The 16,753-nt window shown below is 47.8% G+C and overlaps 1 protein-coding gene across 2 annotated transcripts in view; it reads left to right on the top strand.

Moving 5' to 3' along the window:
• Positions 1-16,753, top strand: part of ME1 (malic enzyme 1) — a 353,342-nt gene that overhangs the window by 276,112 nt on the left and 60,477 nt on the right. For both annotated transcript variants that reach the window (XM_030555825.1, XM_030555826.1), the window contains exon 8: positions 12,873-12,970. In XM_030555825.1, the coding sequence (XP_030411685.1) occupies positions 12,873-12,970 (98 nt within the window). The remainder of the gene's footprint in view (positions 1-12,872; positions 12,971-16,753) is intronic.

Genomic DNA, 16,753 nt, shown 5'->3' with positions numbered 1-16,753 from the left:
CTCAAAACTTGTGTTTTCGCTGATCACATGTGAACAGTAGCCCAAAAATTACCAAATGACAGTGTGCTTCAAAAACCCATTTTTTTGACATTTCAAAAGAAATCACTGAGATTGGCAACACTGTCCGGCAGCTGCTGTTCACTCACATGTGAACCTTTACTCAGTTTATACAGCGCCCCTGCATCCCCATTGGCTGCTTTCCCACCCCATTTGATACATCCTGTGGTCAACAAGAAGCAACACTTTGGTGTGGCCTGCTCTCTTCCCAGTAGCACATATGCCATGTGCCTTCTGCTGGCCAGTGGAGGCGGATTTGCTCCAGTTGTCTGTGGCTCAGTTACTGATCATTCAAAAGGCAGTCAGATAACTGCAAACATAAGAACATAAGAATGGCCATACTGGGTCAGACCAAGGGTCCATCCCGCCCAGCATCCTGTCTGCCAACAGTGGCCAATACCAGGTGCCCCAGAGAGAGTGAATCTAACAGGTAATGATCAAGTGATCTCTCTCCTGCCATCCATTTTCACCCTCTGACAAACAGAGGCTAGGGACACCATTTCTTACCCATCCTGGCTAATAGCTATTAATGGACTTAACCTCCATGAATTTATCTAATTCTCTTTAAACCCTGTTATAGTCCTAGCCTTCACAACCTCCTCAGGCAAGGAGTTCCACAGGTTGACTGTGCGCTGTGTGAAGAAGAACTTCCTTTTAATTGTTTTAAATCTGCTGCCCATTAATTTCATTTTGTGGCCGCTAGTTCTTATATTATGGGAACAAGTAAATAACTTTTCCTTATTCACTTTCTCCACACCACTTGTGATTTTATATACCTCTGTCATATCCCCCCCTTAGTCTTCTCTTTTCCAAGCTGAAAAGTCCTAGCCTCTTTAACCTCTCCTCGTATGGTACCCGTTCCAAACCCCTAATCATTTTAGTTGCCTTTCTCTGAGCCTTTTCTAATGCCAGATATCTTTTTTGAGATGAGACCACATCTGTACGCAGTATTCAAGATTTGGGCGTATCATGGATTTATAGAAGGGCAATAAGATATTCTCCTTCTATTCTCTATCCCTTTTTTAATGATTCCTAACATCCTGTTTGCTTTTTTGACTGCTGCTGCACACTGTGTGACTGCATTCAGAGAACTATCCACGATGACTCCGAGATCTCTTTCCTGATTAGTTGTAGCTAAATTAGCCCCCGTCATATTGTATGTATAGTTGGGGTTATTTTTCACAATGTGCATTACTTCACATTTATCCACATTAAGTTTCATTTGCCATTTTGTTGCCCAATCACTTAGTTTTGTGAGATCTTTTATAGACTCATAGATTCTAGGGTCAGAAGGGACCAATGTGATCATCTAGTCAGACCTCCTGCACAAAGCAGGCCACAGAACCCTACCCATCCACTTCTATAACAAACCCCTAACCTATGTCCCAGTTATTGAAGTCTTCAAATTGTGGTTTGAAGACCTCAAGCTGCAGAGAATCCACCAGCAAGTGACCCATGCCCCAAGCTGCAGAGGAAGGCGAAAAACCTCCAGGGCCTCTGCCAATCTGCTCCAGAGGAAAAGTTCTTCACAGTCTGCTTTGGTCTTAACTATCTTGAGCAGTTTAGTATCATCTGCAAACTTTGCCACTTCACTGTTTGCCCCTTTCTCCAGATCATTTATGAATAAGTTGAATAGGATTGGTCTTAGGACTGACCCTTGCGGAACACTACTAGTTACCCCTCTCCATTCTGAAAATTTACCATTTAGTCATACTATTTGTTCCCTGTCTTTTAACCAGTTCTCAATCCATGGAAGGCTCTTCTCTCTCATCCCATGACAACTTAATTTACGTAAGAACCTTCGGTGAAGACCCTTTGTCAAAGGCTTTCTGGAAATCTAAGTACACTATGTCCGCTGGATCCTCCTTGTCCACATGTTTGTTGACCCCTTCAAAGAAGTCTAATAGATTAGTAAGACATGATTTCCCTTTACAGAAACCATGTTGACTTTTGCCCAACAATTTATGTTCTTCTATGTGTCTGACAATTTTATTCTTTACTATTGTTTCACCTAATTTGCCCGATATTAACATTAGACTTACTAGTCTGTAATTGGCAGGATCACTTCTAGAGCCCTTTTTAAATATTAGTGTTACATTAGCTATCTTCCAGTCGTTGGGCACAGAAGCTGATTTAAAGGACAGGTTACAAACCATAGTTAATAGTTCCCAATTTCACATTTGAGTTCTTTCAGAACTCTTGGGTGAATGCCATCTGGTCCCAGTGACTTGTTACTGTTAAATTTTTCAATTAATTCCAAACCTCCTCTAATGACACTTCAATCTGTGACAATTCCTCAAATATGTCACCTATAAAAGACGGCTCAGGTTTGGGAATCTCCCTAACATCCACAGCCATGAAGACTGAAGCAAAGAATTAATTTAGTTTCTCCACAATGACTATGTCGTCTTTAAGTGCTCTTTTTGTATCTCGATCGTCCAGGTGCCCCACTGGTTGTTTAGCAGGCTTCCTGCTTCTGATCTACTTAAAAAACATTTTGTTGTTACCTTTTGAGTTTTTGACTAGCTGTTCTTCAAATTCCTTTTTGGCTTTTCTTATTACATTTTTACATTTAATTTGGCAGTGTTTATGCTCTTTTTTATTTACCTCACTAGGATTTGACTTCCACTTTTTAAAAGATGCCTTTTTATGTCTTGCTGCTTTTTTTACATGGTTGTTAAGCCACAGTGGCTCTTTTTTAGTTCTTTTACTGTGTTTTTTAATTTGGGGTATACATTTAAGTTGGGCCTCTGTTATGGTGTCTTTGAAAAGTGTCTATGCAGCTTTCAGGGATTTCACTCTAGAAACTGTACCTTTTAATTTCTGTTTAACTTTCCTCCTCATTTTTGCATAGTTACCCTTTCTGAAATAAAATGCCACAGTGTTGGGCTATTGAGATATTCTTCCCACCACAGGGATGTTAAATGTTATATTATGGTCACTATTTCCAAGCGGTCCTGTTATAGTTACTTCTTGGACCAGATCATGTGCTCCACTAAATTGTGAATTGCCTCTCCCCTTGTGGGTTCCTGTATCAGCTGCTCCAAGAAGCAGTTATTTAAAGTATTGAGAAATTTTGTCTCTGCATTTCGTCCTGAGGTGACACGTACCCAATCAATATGGGGATAATTGAAATCCCCCACTTTTATTGTGTTCTTTATTTTGATAGCCTCTCTAATCTCCCTTAGCATTTCATAGTCACTATCACTATCCTGATCAGGCGGTTGATAATAGATTCCTACTGTTATATTCTTATTAGCGCATGGAATTACTATCCATAGAGATTCTATGGAACATGTGGATTCATATAAGATTTTTACTTCATTTGATTCTACATTTTCTTTCATATATAGTGCCACCCTTCCCCGCATGACCTGTTCTGTCCTTCTGATATATTTTGTGCCCCAGAATGATTGTATCCCATTGATTGTCCTCACTCCACCAGGTTTCTGTGATGCCAATGATATCAATATCCTCCTTTAAGAAGGCACTCTAGTTCACCCATCTTATTATTTAGACTTCTAGCATTTGTGTACAAACACTTTTTAAAAAATTGTCACTGTTTATTTGTCCACCCTTTTCTGATGTGTCAGATTCTTTTTTTATGTGAATGTTTCTCATCTGATCTGGCCCATGCTTTATCCTTTTTCATCCTCTCCTCCTGACTAAAACCTAGAGAATGTCTATCAATAGACTGTCCTCTAAGAGAAGTCTCTGTCTGATCCATGTGCTCCTCTGCAGTAATGGGTTTTCCCCCATCTGTTAGTGTAAAAAGTGCTCTGCAGCCTTTTTAGTGTTAAGTGCCAGCAGTCTGGATCCACTTTGGTTTAGGTGGAGCCCATCCTTCCTGTATAGGCTCCCCCATCCCAAAAATCTCCCCAGTTCCTAATAAATCTAAACCCCTCCTCCCTACACCATCGTCTCATGCATGCATTGAGACTTTGAAGCTCTGCCTGCCTACCTGGCCCTGCGCGTGGAACTAGAAGCATTTCTGAGAATGCCACCATAAAAGTCCTGGATTTCAGTCTCTTTCCTAGCAGCCTAAATTTGGCCTCCAGGATGTCTCTCCTATCCTTCCCTATGTCATTGGTCCATACATGTACCACAGCCACTGGCTCCTCCCCAGCACTACACATAAGTCTATCTAGATGCCTCGAGAGATCCGCAACCTTCTCATCAGGCAGGCAAGTTACCATATAGTTTTCCTAGTCGTCACAAACCCAGCTATCTATGTATCTAATGATCGTATCTCCCATTACTAACACTTGCCTTTTCCTATTGACTGGAGTTCATTCCCCTGGTCAGATAAGCTCAGTGCGAGAGGATACCCCAACATCATCTGGAAGGAGGGTCCCAACTATGGGAAGGTTTCCCTCTGCTCCCATTGACTGCTGTCCTTCCCTGAGCCTTTCATCCTCCTTAACAAAGCAGGGGCTGTCTGACTGGAGGTGGGACAATTCCACAGTGTCCCAGAAAGCCTCATCAACATACCTCTCTGCCTCCCTTAGCTTCTCCAGTTCCACCACCCTGGCCTCCAAAGCCTGAATGCCGTCTCTCTGAGGGCCAGGAGCTCCTTGCACGGAATGCACACATACACCACCTGCCCACAGGGCAAGTAATCATGCATGCTACACTGAGTGCAATAAACAGGATAGCCCCCACTCTGCTGCTGGGCTTCTGCCTGTATTCTCTCCTACAGGTATCTAGGTTAATGATAGGGTTTTTGTTTAAATCAAGAAGTTTTGATTATAGTTTAGTTTAAAGGTTTTAAAGAGTGGCACATGTCCCTCACATCTTCCCACTCCCCTTTCAAACTCCCTCTTGAAACTCCCTGTTAGTGGCCCCTGGTCGCAAAGCTCCCTGGTCGCTGACTCACTGCTTTATAAAGCCCTGGTCTCCCTGATAATCCCACCCCCTGGCTAAGGCTCAGCCAATGAACAGAGGCTTCTAGATTTTAAAACTTGTGTAGAAGCTCACAGCTTCCAATTGCAGGCCACAGCACACAGTCCTTCAAACAAACAAACACACACAGGCAGGCAGACAGACAGACAGAGACAAACACAAGCTCAGCACACAGCCAGTAACCCCCAAACACAAACACACACTACAGACTGCCACTTTCCTCAAGGGTCCCGTATTTGCTCTTCCTTCACCTGGAGAACTCCCTCTCAAACCTCCCTATTAGTGGCTCCGGTTCACAAAGAGACAGGGACTGGGGAGCAGTGGGGATCTAAGACCTGGTACCACTTCATTTTCCAGGGACTCACAAAAAGTGGGAAGGGCTCGGTCACTCCTCAGAGGGAACTGAAAGATTTGATTCTGGATCAAATATTCATGAGCTGGGGGATTCCCTCAATAGACTTATTTGCTACCACTGTAAACAAGAAGTTCTTCTTCGAGTGATTGCTCATATCCATTCCAGTTAGGTGTGCGCGCCGTGCGTGCACATTCGTTGGAAAACTTTTACCCTAGCAACTCAGTGGGCCGGCAGGTCGCCCCCTAGAGTGGCGCCACTATGGCACTTGATATATACCCCTGCCGGCCCACCCGCTCCTCAGTTCCTTCTTACCGCCCGTGTCGGTCGTTGGAACTGTGGAGCGCGGCTTAGCTGACCTCCACTTCCCTAGCTACTCGTAGTTCTCGTATATAGTTATGCAGTTATAATCCTTTTATATATATATTTGTATAGTTATAGGTTTTTTCTTTGCTAACATAGTTAGTTTAGTAATAGTTAGCGGGGTTCAGGAAGTAGCCCCTTCCATGAACCCGGTGCCGGAGCCCATGCACGGCTCACCGGGTTTTAAAATGGGCTCGGCCTGCCAGAAGCTGATGCCGAAGGGAGATCCACACGACTCCTATTTGAAGTGCCTCAGGGAATCACACCTGACAGCTAAGTGCCCCATTTGCAAGGCTTTTAAGCCGAGAACAAAAAGGAGCGGTACTTTCACTTACCCCTCCACCTTTGGTGCCGAGCGAAGATCAAGCGGCTGGCAGAAGCGCCTCTTCGGCACCGGACCCCGCCGGTACTGCCAAGGCCTTTCGGCACCGGCCGTCGCCGGCACCGAAGTCGACTCGGCACCGCTCCCTTCCTCTGAGGTCGAGAGAGCCTACGATTCCTGCTGGTGCCTGACGGCTCCCCGCCACGCGCCGTGGTTGAGCCCCCTGCTCCTGCTGCTTCCGTGCCACCTGCATCGCAGCCAGAGAGCTCGTCGGTGCCGGGCAATCTGACTTAGACACCTGCAGAGGCACCGATGACATCGGCACCGTCGATTCCAGTCCCCCAGGACCATTGAATCCAGTGCCTGACAGCTCCCCGGCACGCGCCGTGGTAGAGCTTACTGCTCCTGTTGAGGCACCGACGACGTCGGCACCGTCGATCCCGGTCTCACAAGGGCCGTAGAATCCGGTGCTGGACGGCTCCCCGGCACGCGCTGTGGTTCAGCTTACTGCTCCTGCTGCTTCCGTGCCAACTGCACCGCAGCCAGAGAGCTCGTCTAAGTCGGATCGCCCGGCACCGACACCTGCTGAGGCACCGACGACGTCGGCACCGTCGATCCCGGTCCCACAGGGCCGTAGAATCTGGTGCCGGATGGCTCCCCGGCACGCGCCGTGGTTCAGCTTACTGCTCCTGCTGCTTCCGTGCCAACTGCACCGCAGCCAGAGAGCTCGTCTAAGTCGGATCGCCCGGCACCGACACCTGCTGAGGCACCGACGATGTCGGCACCGTCGATCCCGGTCCCACAAGGGCCGTAGAATCCGGTGCCGGACGGCTCCCCGGCACGCGCCATGGTTCAGCTTACTGCTCCTGCTGCTTCCGTGCCAACTGCACCGCAGCCAGAGAGCTCGTCTAAGTCGGATCGCCCGGCACCGACACCTCTGAGGCACCGACAATGTCGGCATCGTCGATTCCAGTCCCACAAGGGCCGTCGAATCCGGTGCCTGTCAGCTCCCCGGCACGCGCCGTGGTTGAACTTATTGTTCCTGCTGCTTCCGTGCCGACCACACTGCAGCCAGAGAGCTCGTCTAAGTCGGATCGCCCGGCACCGACACCTACTGAAGCTCTGACGACCTTGGTACCGTCGATCCCGGTCCCACGAGGGCCGTCGAATCCGGTGCCTGACAGCTCCCCAGTATGCACTGTGGTTGAGCCTGCTGTTCCCTCCATGCCGGAGACATTACCAACGGCGAGGGATCTCATTGCCATGACAGAGTCGATGCTGTCTGACCCCGGCACCGCCGGTGCGCGTAATACAGTCTCTTCATATGACCGTCTTCTGTCAGCACCGCAGGGCGGCACCATTCATGATCACGGTCCCGCAGACACTCCAGGTCCCGTCGGCACACCCGACTCCACTTGCAGTCCCGGTACTGTTTTCCTCATCGGTACTGGTCGCACTGCCGCACCGGTCGGTATCCCGTTCGCCGACCCGCGATCGGCACCGTTCCGACTCCCGGCACCGCGACAGGTACCTTGACTCCTGTAGCCTCTCCCCGAGCCTCGAGATCTCGGTCGACCTCCCGGCACCGTTCTGGTTGCAGGTCTGAATCTCGTTCCAGGTACCGGTACGCCTCCCGGTGCCGGTCCCCGGTGCCGAGTTAGGCAAGGTCCGATAGAGTCAGAGACTCTGCCCGTGCCTTCTTTTAGTACCTCCATGGCCATCCAGACACGCATCCGTGTCATCCCACATGCGCAGATCTTATGCTCAGGACCACGATTCTGATACGCCCCCCGACAACCTGAGGTGGAGGAGGTCCCAGAGGTAGAGGACCCGGTATGGGGCCCTCTAAGGGGTACGACTACTCGTCTGTCCGCTCTCCTCTCTGCTCACTAGTCTTTCAGTCTGTTAGCCCCGAAACCGAAAGAGGCTTGGCGAATGAACCTGCTTGGCCGCCAGGTGTACTCTGCAGAGGCCCTGCAGCTCTGGGTAGCAAAGCAACAAGCCTTGCTTAGCTGCTATAATTATAGCACCTGGGTGAAGGTAGTTTAGTTTATGGAGTTTCTCCCTCAAAACTCCCGCCAAGAGTTCGCTGCCGTCTTGGAGGACGGGGGAAAAAGGTACCCAGAGCGCCCCTCCAAGCCTCGTTGGACACAGCAGACTCAGCAGCCAGGACTCAGGCCTTTGCTGTCACCATGAGGTGCATCTCATGGCTTCAGGTTTCAAACCTCCGGCTGGAGCTGCAGTATGCCATTCAGGATTTACCCTTTGTTGGTAAAGGCCTCTTCGCGGCAAAGACAGCCCCAGGCTGCGAAGCCTGATGGACAATAGGGTCCTAATGCGCTCTCTCAGCATGCATATGCCAGCGACCAAACGCAGGCCTTTCTGTCCCCAGCTGGTCTCCTACCTAGCTGGAGCCTGCTTATCACAACTGCGGTTTTAGGCGATGGCAACAATCATCCGAGGTCTGCAGGCTTTCCCAATGACCTCGGCTCGTACTTGTCTCAGTCTCCTGGGTCCATGGCTGCCCGCAAGTTTGTAACCAAACACGCCAAGTTCCGCCTCCGTCCTCTCCAAGTCCGGCTCACCTCGGTGTACCACCCGGACAGGGAGCCAATGGTCATGGTAGCCACCGTTCCCTCGAGCACCTTAGGCTCCCTAGAATGGTGGCTAACTCCCTCCCTGGTGTGGGCAGGGATGCGGTTCCATCCGCCCCAGCCCTCACTGCCCCTGACGACGGACGCGTCATCTCTCTGCTCGAGTGCTCATGGTCACCTCCGAGCTTAAGGCCTTTGGTCTTCTCGGGAGCTGGCATTCCACATCAATGCCCCAAAAATGAGACTGGTCCGCCTGGCATGCCAGGGGTTCCAGCGGCAGCTGCGAGGCCATGGTATCTTGGTGTCTGCAGCCAACACAACGGCCATGTGCTTCATAAATAACCAGGGAGGGACATGGTTCTCCCCCCCTTTTTTGTCAGGAGGCCATCCATTTCCGGGATTTTTGCATGGCCCACTCGATGGAGCTGATGACGTCCTTTCTCCCAGGCGTTCGGAACGTCTTGGCGCTTTGGCTCAGCAGGTCTTTCCTGTCTTACGAGTGATCACTCTGCCCCATGTGAGGCGTTCTGCTTTCCAGAAGTGGAGATGTTTCCTCACATAGACCTGTTCGCTCACCGCGAGAGCAGAAGATGCCAGATGTTCTGCTCCTTCCAAGGTCTCTCCTCGGGATCGATCTTGGACGCATTCCTGATGCCGTGGAAAGGCCAACTCCTTTATGCCTTCCCACTGTTCCCACTGGTTCATTAGGTCCTGCTCAAACTCCGCAGGGGCAGAGCGCGCATCATCATGATCACTCCAGAGTGGTCCAGGCAGCACTGATATACCACGTTGCTCGGCCTGTCAATAACCGACCCAATTACCCTGCCACCCCACCCAGACCTCATCACTCAGGGCAACGACAGGCTTTGTCACCCAGACCTGCAGCCTCTTCACCTCACAGTGTGGCTGTTGCGTAACTGAGCCGGGGTGACAGGAAGCCTTCCACCTGGTCAACGTACCGGGCCGAGTGAAAGCGTTTCTTCTACAGCTGCAATACGCTCGATCTTGCTCCTACTGAGGTCTTGATCCCCTCTATTTGGCCTGCCTCTGGCCTTCAGCGGCAGGACCTGGCGGTATCGTCGCTGAGGGTACACTCGGCAGCCATCTCTACCTTCCAGCCAGGCTAAGGTGGACGTTCCGTGTTCTCACACTCTATGGGTTCGAGGTCCCTCAAGGGCTTGGAGCGCTTGCACCCTCGAGTGCGCTGCCCAGCCCCAACCTGGGACCTCAACCTAGTTTTAACCAGACTTATGTCTCCCCCATTCGAGCCGTTCGCGCCCGGCTCTCTTCTATACCTGTCTTGGACGACAACTTTGCTCGTAGTTGTTACATCAGCCAGACGGGTCTCCGAGCTCAGAGCTCTTACGGTGGTTCCGCCGTACACTAGGTTTCACAGAGACAAGGTGCAGTTATGACCGCACCCGGCTTTCCTCCCTAAGGTGGTTTCGGCCTTTCATGTTACCCACAGCTCAACGCAATGGGCGCAACCCTTGCACTCCCTGGACATCTGTGGAGTGCTCGCATTTATATTGCGCTGACAGAACCATTTCGTAAGGTGTCCCAGCTCTGTCACGGTAGCAGACCAAAGGGAGGGCTTGCTTGTTTTCCTCTCAGAGGATCTCATCTTGGGTGATGGCGTACATCTGCACTTGTTATGATTTGGCTCATATTTCCCCAAGCCACATCACCGTGCATTCTACCAGGGCTCAGGCTTCATCTGCCGCCTTGCTGGCTCGTGTTCCTACCCACGAGATCTGTCGCGCAGCTCCATTGGTCCTCGGTCCATACCTTTGCTTCGCAGTATGCCCTGATTCAACAGTCAAGAGATGCTGTAGCCTCTGGCTCAGCAGTTTTCATTCTGCCACATTTCACTCCGACCCCACCGCCTACATAAGGCTTGGGATTCACCTAACTGGAATGGATATGAGCAATCACTTGAAGAAGAAAAGACGGTTACTCACCTTTGTAACTGTTGTTCTTCGAGATGTGTTGCTCATATCCATTCCACACCCGCCCTCCTTCCCCACTGTCGGAGTAGCCGGCAAGAAGGAACTGAGGAGCGGGTGGGCCGGCAGGGGTATATATCAAGTGCCATAGTGGCGCCACTCTAGGGGGCGACCTGCTGGCCCACTGAGTTGCTAGGGTAAAAGTTTTCCGACGAATGTGCACGTGCGGCGCACCTAACTGGAATGGATATGAGCAACACATCTCGAAGAACAACAGTTACAAAGGTGAGTAACCGTCTTTTCCCCCACTTTTCTCCCAAAAAGGACTGAGTCGAGGTTCACTGGCAGATGCTTTTCTGATTTGGTGGGGAAAGGTTCTGCTGTGTCTCTCCCCCCACTGTAATTAATTCCGAGGAAAATACATCAAGATAAGGCTGATAATATAATGTTTGAGCAAATCTGTTTTGGTTTTCTGACCTGTCAATAGATCCACTCTTTCCACTTCCAATTCTTCCATACATTTTTTCAGAATCATGATCTGGTGGTGCGCAATATCTGACAGCATGGAAGCTACCTGGTTAAATTCCATTGATAGATGATGTTCCAAGGCAGTTCCGAAGGTTCTGATTCAGAGCAGAAAGGCTAACATATAAAACGAAATGGAATTGTTTTTGCTTGTGGACTATTGAAAGACATTCAACTTTGGGAGTCTTCCGATTTTTTTATCTTCGACTACCTGTTGTTGCTAAAGCAGTCAGGATTTTCAATTATGTATATCAGTCACAATCTCCACATGTTGGAGTCATTCTGTTTTTTTTCCATCCTACTGTATCAAGATTTTTGAAAGGGTTGACTCATGTATTTCCACCAGTAAAGGAAATGTTTCCTACATGGGAGTTGAATGTGGTGTTTCTAGCATTAATAAACTCTCCCTTTGAACCTATATCATTGTTTTTGTTGTTCCATCTTTCCATGAAAACTGCATTTTTAGCTGTCACTTCAGCTTGCAAGATGAGTGAAATATAGGCCTTGACAACAGTACTTCATTAAAACTTCATCCAACATACTTACTGAAAATTGTTTTGGATTTTCATATAAATCAAATTATATATTTGCCCGTATTTTTCCTCTAGTCACATAAACATCCTGCTTAGACCAGATTTCATACATTTGATGTTCTCTGAGCTTTGTCCTTGTACCTCTTTAGAACAATGCCATTTCGTATATCATCCAGACTTTTGGGGGCTTTTGGTAACAGGTTTCAGGGTCAGACTGTGTCCTTTCAGGGCCTCTCGAAGTGGGTTTCAGATTGCATTAAGATCTTCTGTGCTGGAAATAAACTCCCCTTTCCCTCTAGAGTTATGGTGCACTCTAGTAAGGCTAATGTGACATCTGCAGCTTGTTTTAGGGAAGTTCCTGTTTCTGAGATTTGTAGGGCACCTACTTGGGGTTCTGTTCATACCTTTTACTAATTACTACTCCATTGCAGCAGCTTCTAGATCAGATGCCCAATTCAGCAAGGCTGTCCTACAGATGTTATTTAAATAGGAGTCCTAAAACCCAGCTCTTTGATAGGTAACTGCTAGTCAGTCATCTACAGTGGGATCCATGTAGACAACTGTTGGAAGAAGAAAGAGAGGTTACCTACCTTACAGTAACTGGGATATTCTGTGTTGCTGAAGGAACTGAGTGGTGGTTGGAGCTGCTCTGCCCTTTTTGCCCTTGGGAGCGGTGTGAGAGCATGCGTTATGTGCATGTGCAGCCCCAGGGAACGCTGCAACTGAGATTCCGGCTCACTTGCATGGGGCAAACACAACTACAGTGGCATCCATGTAGATAAAGACACCTTGAAGAACGCCAGTTACTGTAAGAGGTAAATAACCTCTCTTATTTCATGTTACACACTCATTGAAGCAAAGATCTCTATAGAGCTCTTGTCTCATTTAGTGTGCATCCTGCCAATGGGAGTTGGCATTTCCCATTCCTGGCCAGGTGTCATCTTGCTCAGCTCCTGATCTGATCAAATGACTCTCGGCATAAGGTGGTGTGGTTGGCAAGATAGAGTATATGCTAACACAGCTGAGGTTAGAATCAAGATCATAATCTTTCTATTTTACTTTATTCTGAAGTTATTCTTAGTTTCGTTTATCTCTTTGATTTAATAAAAACAAAATAAAGCAAAACAAAGAAGACTCCCAATCTATATTGTAATTGCTCACTCGCAAGTATTTGCATCTTTTAGCTATATGAGTGCTTTGAAATCATTGATAATTTTTACTTAAAGCTTTGCAATGACTATTTCAAGAGTTGTCAAAAGAATTCATTTTGTATTTCAGGAACAGCGGCTGTGGCTGTTGCAGGTCTTCTAGCAGCTCTGCGCATCACTGAGAACAAGCTGTCAGATCATACTATACTGTTCCAGGGAGCTGGAGAGGTATCTTAATTACACAGCAAGGAAGCTTCTCATGTGAAAACCTTGCTTTTATTTCAGAACAAGTTACATGTATATGATCCATAATTGGTATTATTTAACCAAATAAGCATCCTATCACCTGCAAAAAAAATTATTTTCTTACTTCAAATGTACCCTTTGTTGAAACTCCTTTAGTTCATCTGATCAAGATGGATATTTTCATAGGATGCTTTGGGCTAAATTATAGTCCGGTATTAAAATGTCAAGTTCTTTGAATGATAGCCTCTATGTGTATTTCACGTGTGGGTGCCCATGAGCACCATGCACCTGAATCTGGAATTTTTTACAATCAGTATTCTTTGGCCCACATGTGCTCAGTAGTTCTTGTTGTGCGCTGAACTGAGGGCTTAAAGGTTGCTGCATGCCAGTGCCTCTCCGGTTCAGTCTTAAGTGCTGCATGGTCTGAATCCTTGGTGTCCTGAGATTTGTTTGTATTATGCCATTCCCGAAAATATATTGTATTTTTGTATATAATTGTTTTAGTAGTTAGTTATTTCCCCCCTTTTCTTCCCCAGGAAATATTCTCTTCCCCCCGCAAGAATGCTGGGATAATGCTAGGGTTCTGGGGTTCAAAAACTGCTTCTTGCCCTCAATTCTTTTCTGTGCCCAATGAACATCAACACTGCTTCTGTTGCCTGGGGGAGTCTCACATTTCAGCCAAGTCCAGCATCTGCCACTCCTTTCCCCCCAGAAGTTGTGAGGGTCAGGAGCTGAGGCTAATGAAACATCCGATGGAGAAGGCAATGAGACCCCAATCAGGTCCAAGCTGGGGACTGACCCCGTACATAAATCTAAGCAAGTGGGCAGTGCCTCTTCGAGCACAAGGTCAGAAATAGAGGCTAAGAGTTCTAAGAAAAACTTCCCATGAAAGTAAGGGGTACTATGTTAGGTGGTCTACCTCACACAAGGTCTGAAGGGGTATATTAGGCCAATTAATCTGTAGGTTGTACCTGGAGGAAAGGCAAGGTGTGCTAAAGCCTAATTGCTGATGAAATCCAGCTGGGGAAGGACTTGGGTGGGGTTTATAAAGAGAGGAATTTCACAATAGATGGGGACTGCAATGAGGTAAGCCTGCAGTAATGCTCCCTGATACAAGGGGGAGAACAGAAGACTGAGAAAGAGCAAGGTAGGGAGCTGTCCAGGGAAGGAACAGTACATTCTGAAAGGGATAGACCTGAACTGCTGGTTTGAGGGTCTCTGGATCTTAACCTGGAATAGACAGGAAGAGCTCATGTTCCCCTGCCAGTTGCTGCAGGAATGGTGCAAGCAGCTCAGTGTATATGGAGAGGGCCTGAGTCTTTGAGGAAGGAGATTCTGATAATACTCAGGAAGGGAAGGATGATGGTGATTTGGCCAGAGGGCTAAGACACAAAGGAGAGGCTCTGAGGCTCCTGACCAGAACAATGGGTTGAGTGACCACCTCACAGGGTGTGGGCAGTGGTGAGCTAATTCCCCAGATGAGCCATGAAGAGGTGCCACTGAGCAGTAAGTAGTCAAGCCTGACTCCGTCACAGGCACTCTCATAGACATAGGGACAAACCATCTTGGTCCAAGATTGCACTGAAGAGAAAGGAAGCCTCCCTTATCCCATCAAAGTCAGGAGAACCTGCATGTATTGGCGTTAAGAACTTAAGCCTGAGTAAATCTTCTTGGCAGAAGAAAGTGGCATGCAAGGATATGGATCTGCTGGTCTGGCATCAATTTCAGTGGTAAAGGCTCAAGATAAACAGCTTCTGGTGTTCCCATCCACATCTAGAGCTGTTGTTGTACCTACAGCAACACATCTCCAGATGGATCCACCTTACCCGTGACCAGGGAAACTCTGGTTTCGACTACTCCACCAGAGCGAACTGAGGTTATCTCCCAAGAGGACATATTTGCTGTCCCTTACCCACATTCACTCCTCTTATCAGGACCATCTCTATTTAGGTATGTTGTTACACCAGAGGAAGAGATTTTCTCAAGGATTCAGAGTAATTTTCCTGTCTCATCCACCAGCATCCATACACAGCTATCAGTACCATCAGTTATACTGGTAGTCCAGGATCTGGCCTTTTCTTCCAGTGAGTTGGAAGCTCCACAGGAGGCCCTGAAACTCTGGGTAAAGGTGGCCCTGGACAGAAGCCCTAGAAGATCACGATTCTGGCCTGCAGCCAGACATGATTAGACAAGAGTGGTACTTTATGCCATGGAGTGCTCTCCTGTCAGTTGATCCATCCTACTGGAGGCTGTGGAAGCCCTACTCTGGACACCCAGGACTGGTGCATAAGCCTTATTTATCATTGATTATCCCCAACCATACCTGTTGAGTATTTTGAGGAAGGTGATGAGCTGGTTCTGACAGTTTTGGGAGTGATTTCATTGTCTTTACCAGATGAGACAATTACTCCATCTTCTCTGTCTCTGCCATATCACCAAGATCAGGAGCTCATGCATGAGATGGTATCAGTGCTGGAGATTGAGATGAGGAAGTCCAGGAGCCTCAGCACAGGTTACTAGACATTTTTCAGCCTTCCTGTCCAGGTTGAGAGGCCCTCCCCATCAATGAGGCCATCAAGGACCCAGCAAAAGACAGTTCGGCACACTCCTGCTTCTTGTGCTCCTATCCCTAAGAGGGCCAAGAAGTGTTACTTTGTTTCATCTAGGGAGGGAGAGTTTTTATTCTTACCCCCATGGACAACTCCTTGATGGTGCAGGTGGCTACAGAGAGATCCAAGCAGCCACACTTCAAGGCTACTCCTTCTGATAAGGGACAGAAGCAGCTTGACTTCCTGGGAGAAGTCTTCTTTTTCACTTTCCTCCAACTCGAGATCTCAAATTATCAGGCCCGCTTTGCCAAATATGATTTTACCAGTTTCTAAATTTTAAGGACAAGCTCCATGAGAAGGATAGAGCCCACCTCCAGGCATTAATGGAAAAAGGCAAATTGGTGGCCAAGACTTCCACCCAGGCAGTGCTGGACGTGGTAGATATTGTGTCTAGGGGAATGTTACGGCCATTGCTATGAGAAGAGACTTGTGGTTAATTCTCAAGTTTCCGTTGAGAGGTTCATAGTGCCATCCAGGATCTGCCCTTTGATGCTATCAATCTGTTCCATAAGAAAACAGATGAATCTCTCCACTCCCTCAAGGACAACTCTTTTCTCACTTGGCATCTATACCCATCCCCAAGAGAAAACATCACACACAGGGGTAGAAGGTGAGGCTGCCTCCTAAGCCTTTTTATCATCAATGTCCTCAGGAGCCATTAAGTAGAGACAGAAGATTTATAAACCCAGGAACCCAGCCTCTGCAATGTCCACCACCACATCTTACTCTAACCTTCAGTCAGAGTTTATTTTGGCAGGACTGTCTAGGCCTGCATCCCTTTATTGAATCTTCTTCATTCTCTGCCTCAACTTTTTGGAAGCTGCCTCATCTAATTTGCTGACAACTGGAGGGCCTTAACTACTGATAAATGGATACTAGTAGTTATTCACGTTGGCTATCTGATCAACTTTCAGGCAAATCCTACCCAGAAACACCCTTCCCACTTCCCTTTCAGGGATCATTCTCACAAGGAGATTCTTTGACAGGAATTGGACTCACTTCTTCTCTAGGGAGCCATGGAAAGGGTTCAACTTCAATATCAAACATCAATTATTCCCCTTACTTCCCGCTTCCCGAAGAAAAATGTGGAGTGGAGGCCGATGCTCAACCTACAAATGCTGAGCATTTTCATCTGAAAACTAAAATTCCACATGTT

The sequence above is a fragment of the Gopherus evgoodei genome, chromosome 3, assembly GCF_007399415.2.
Source record: "Gopherus evgoodei ecotype Sinaloan lineage chromosome 3, rGopEvg1_v1.p, whole genome shotgun sequence".
Lineage (NCBI taxonomy): Eukaryota > Metazoa > Chordata > Testudines > Testudinidae > Gopherus > Gopherus evgoodei.
Note: the sequence above shows the minus strand (reverse complement) of the source record. Positions and strands in the feature narration are given on the sequence as shown.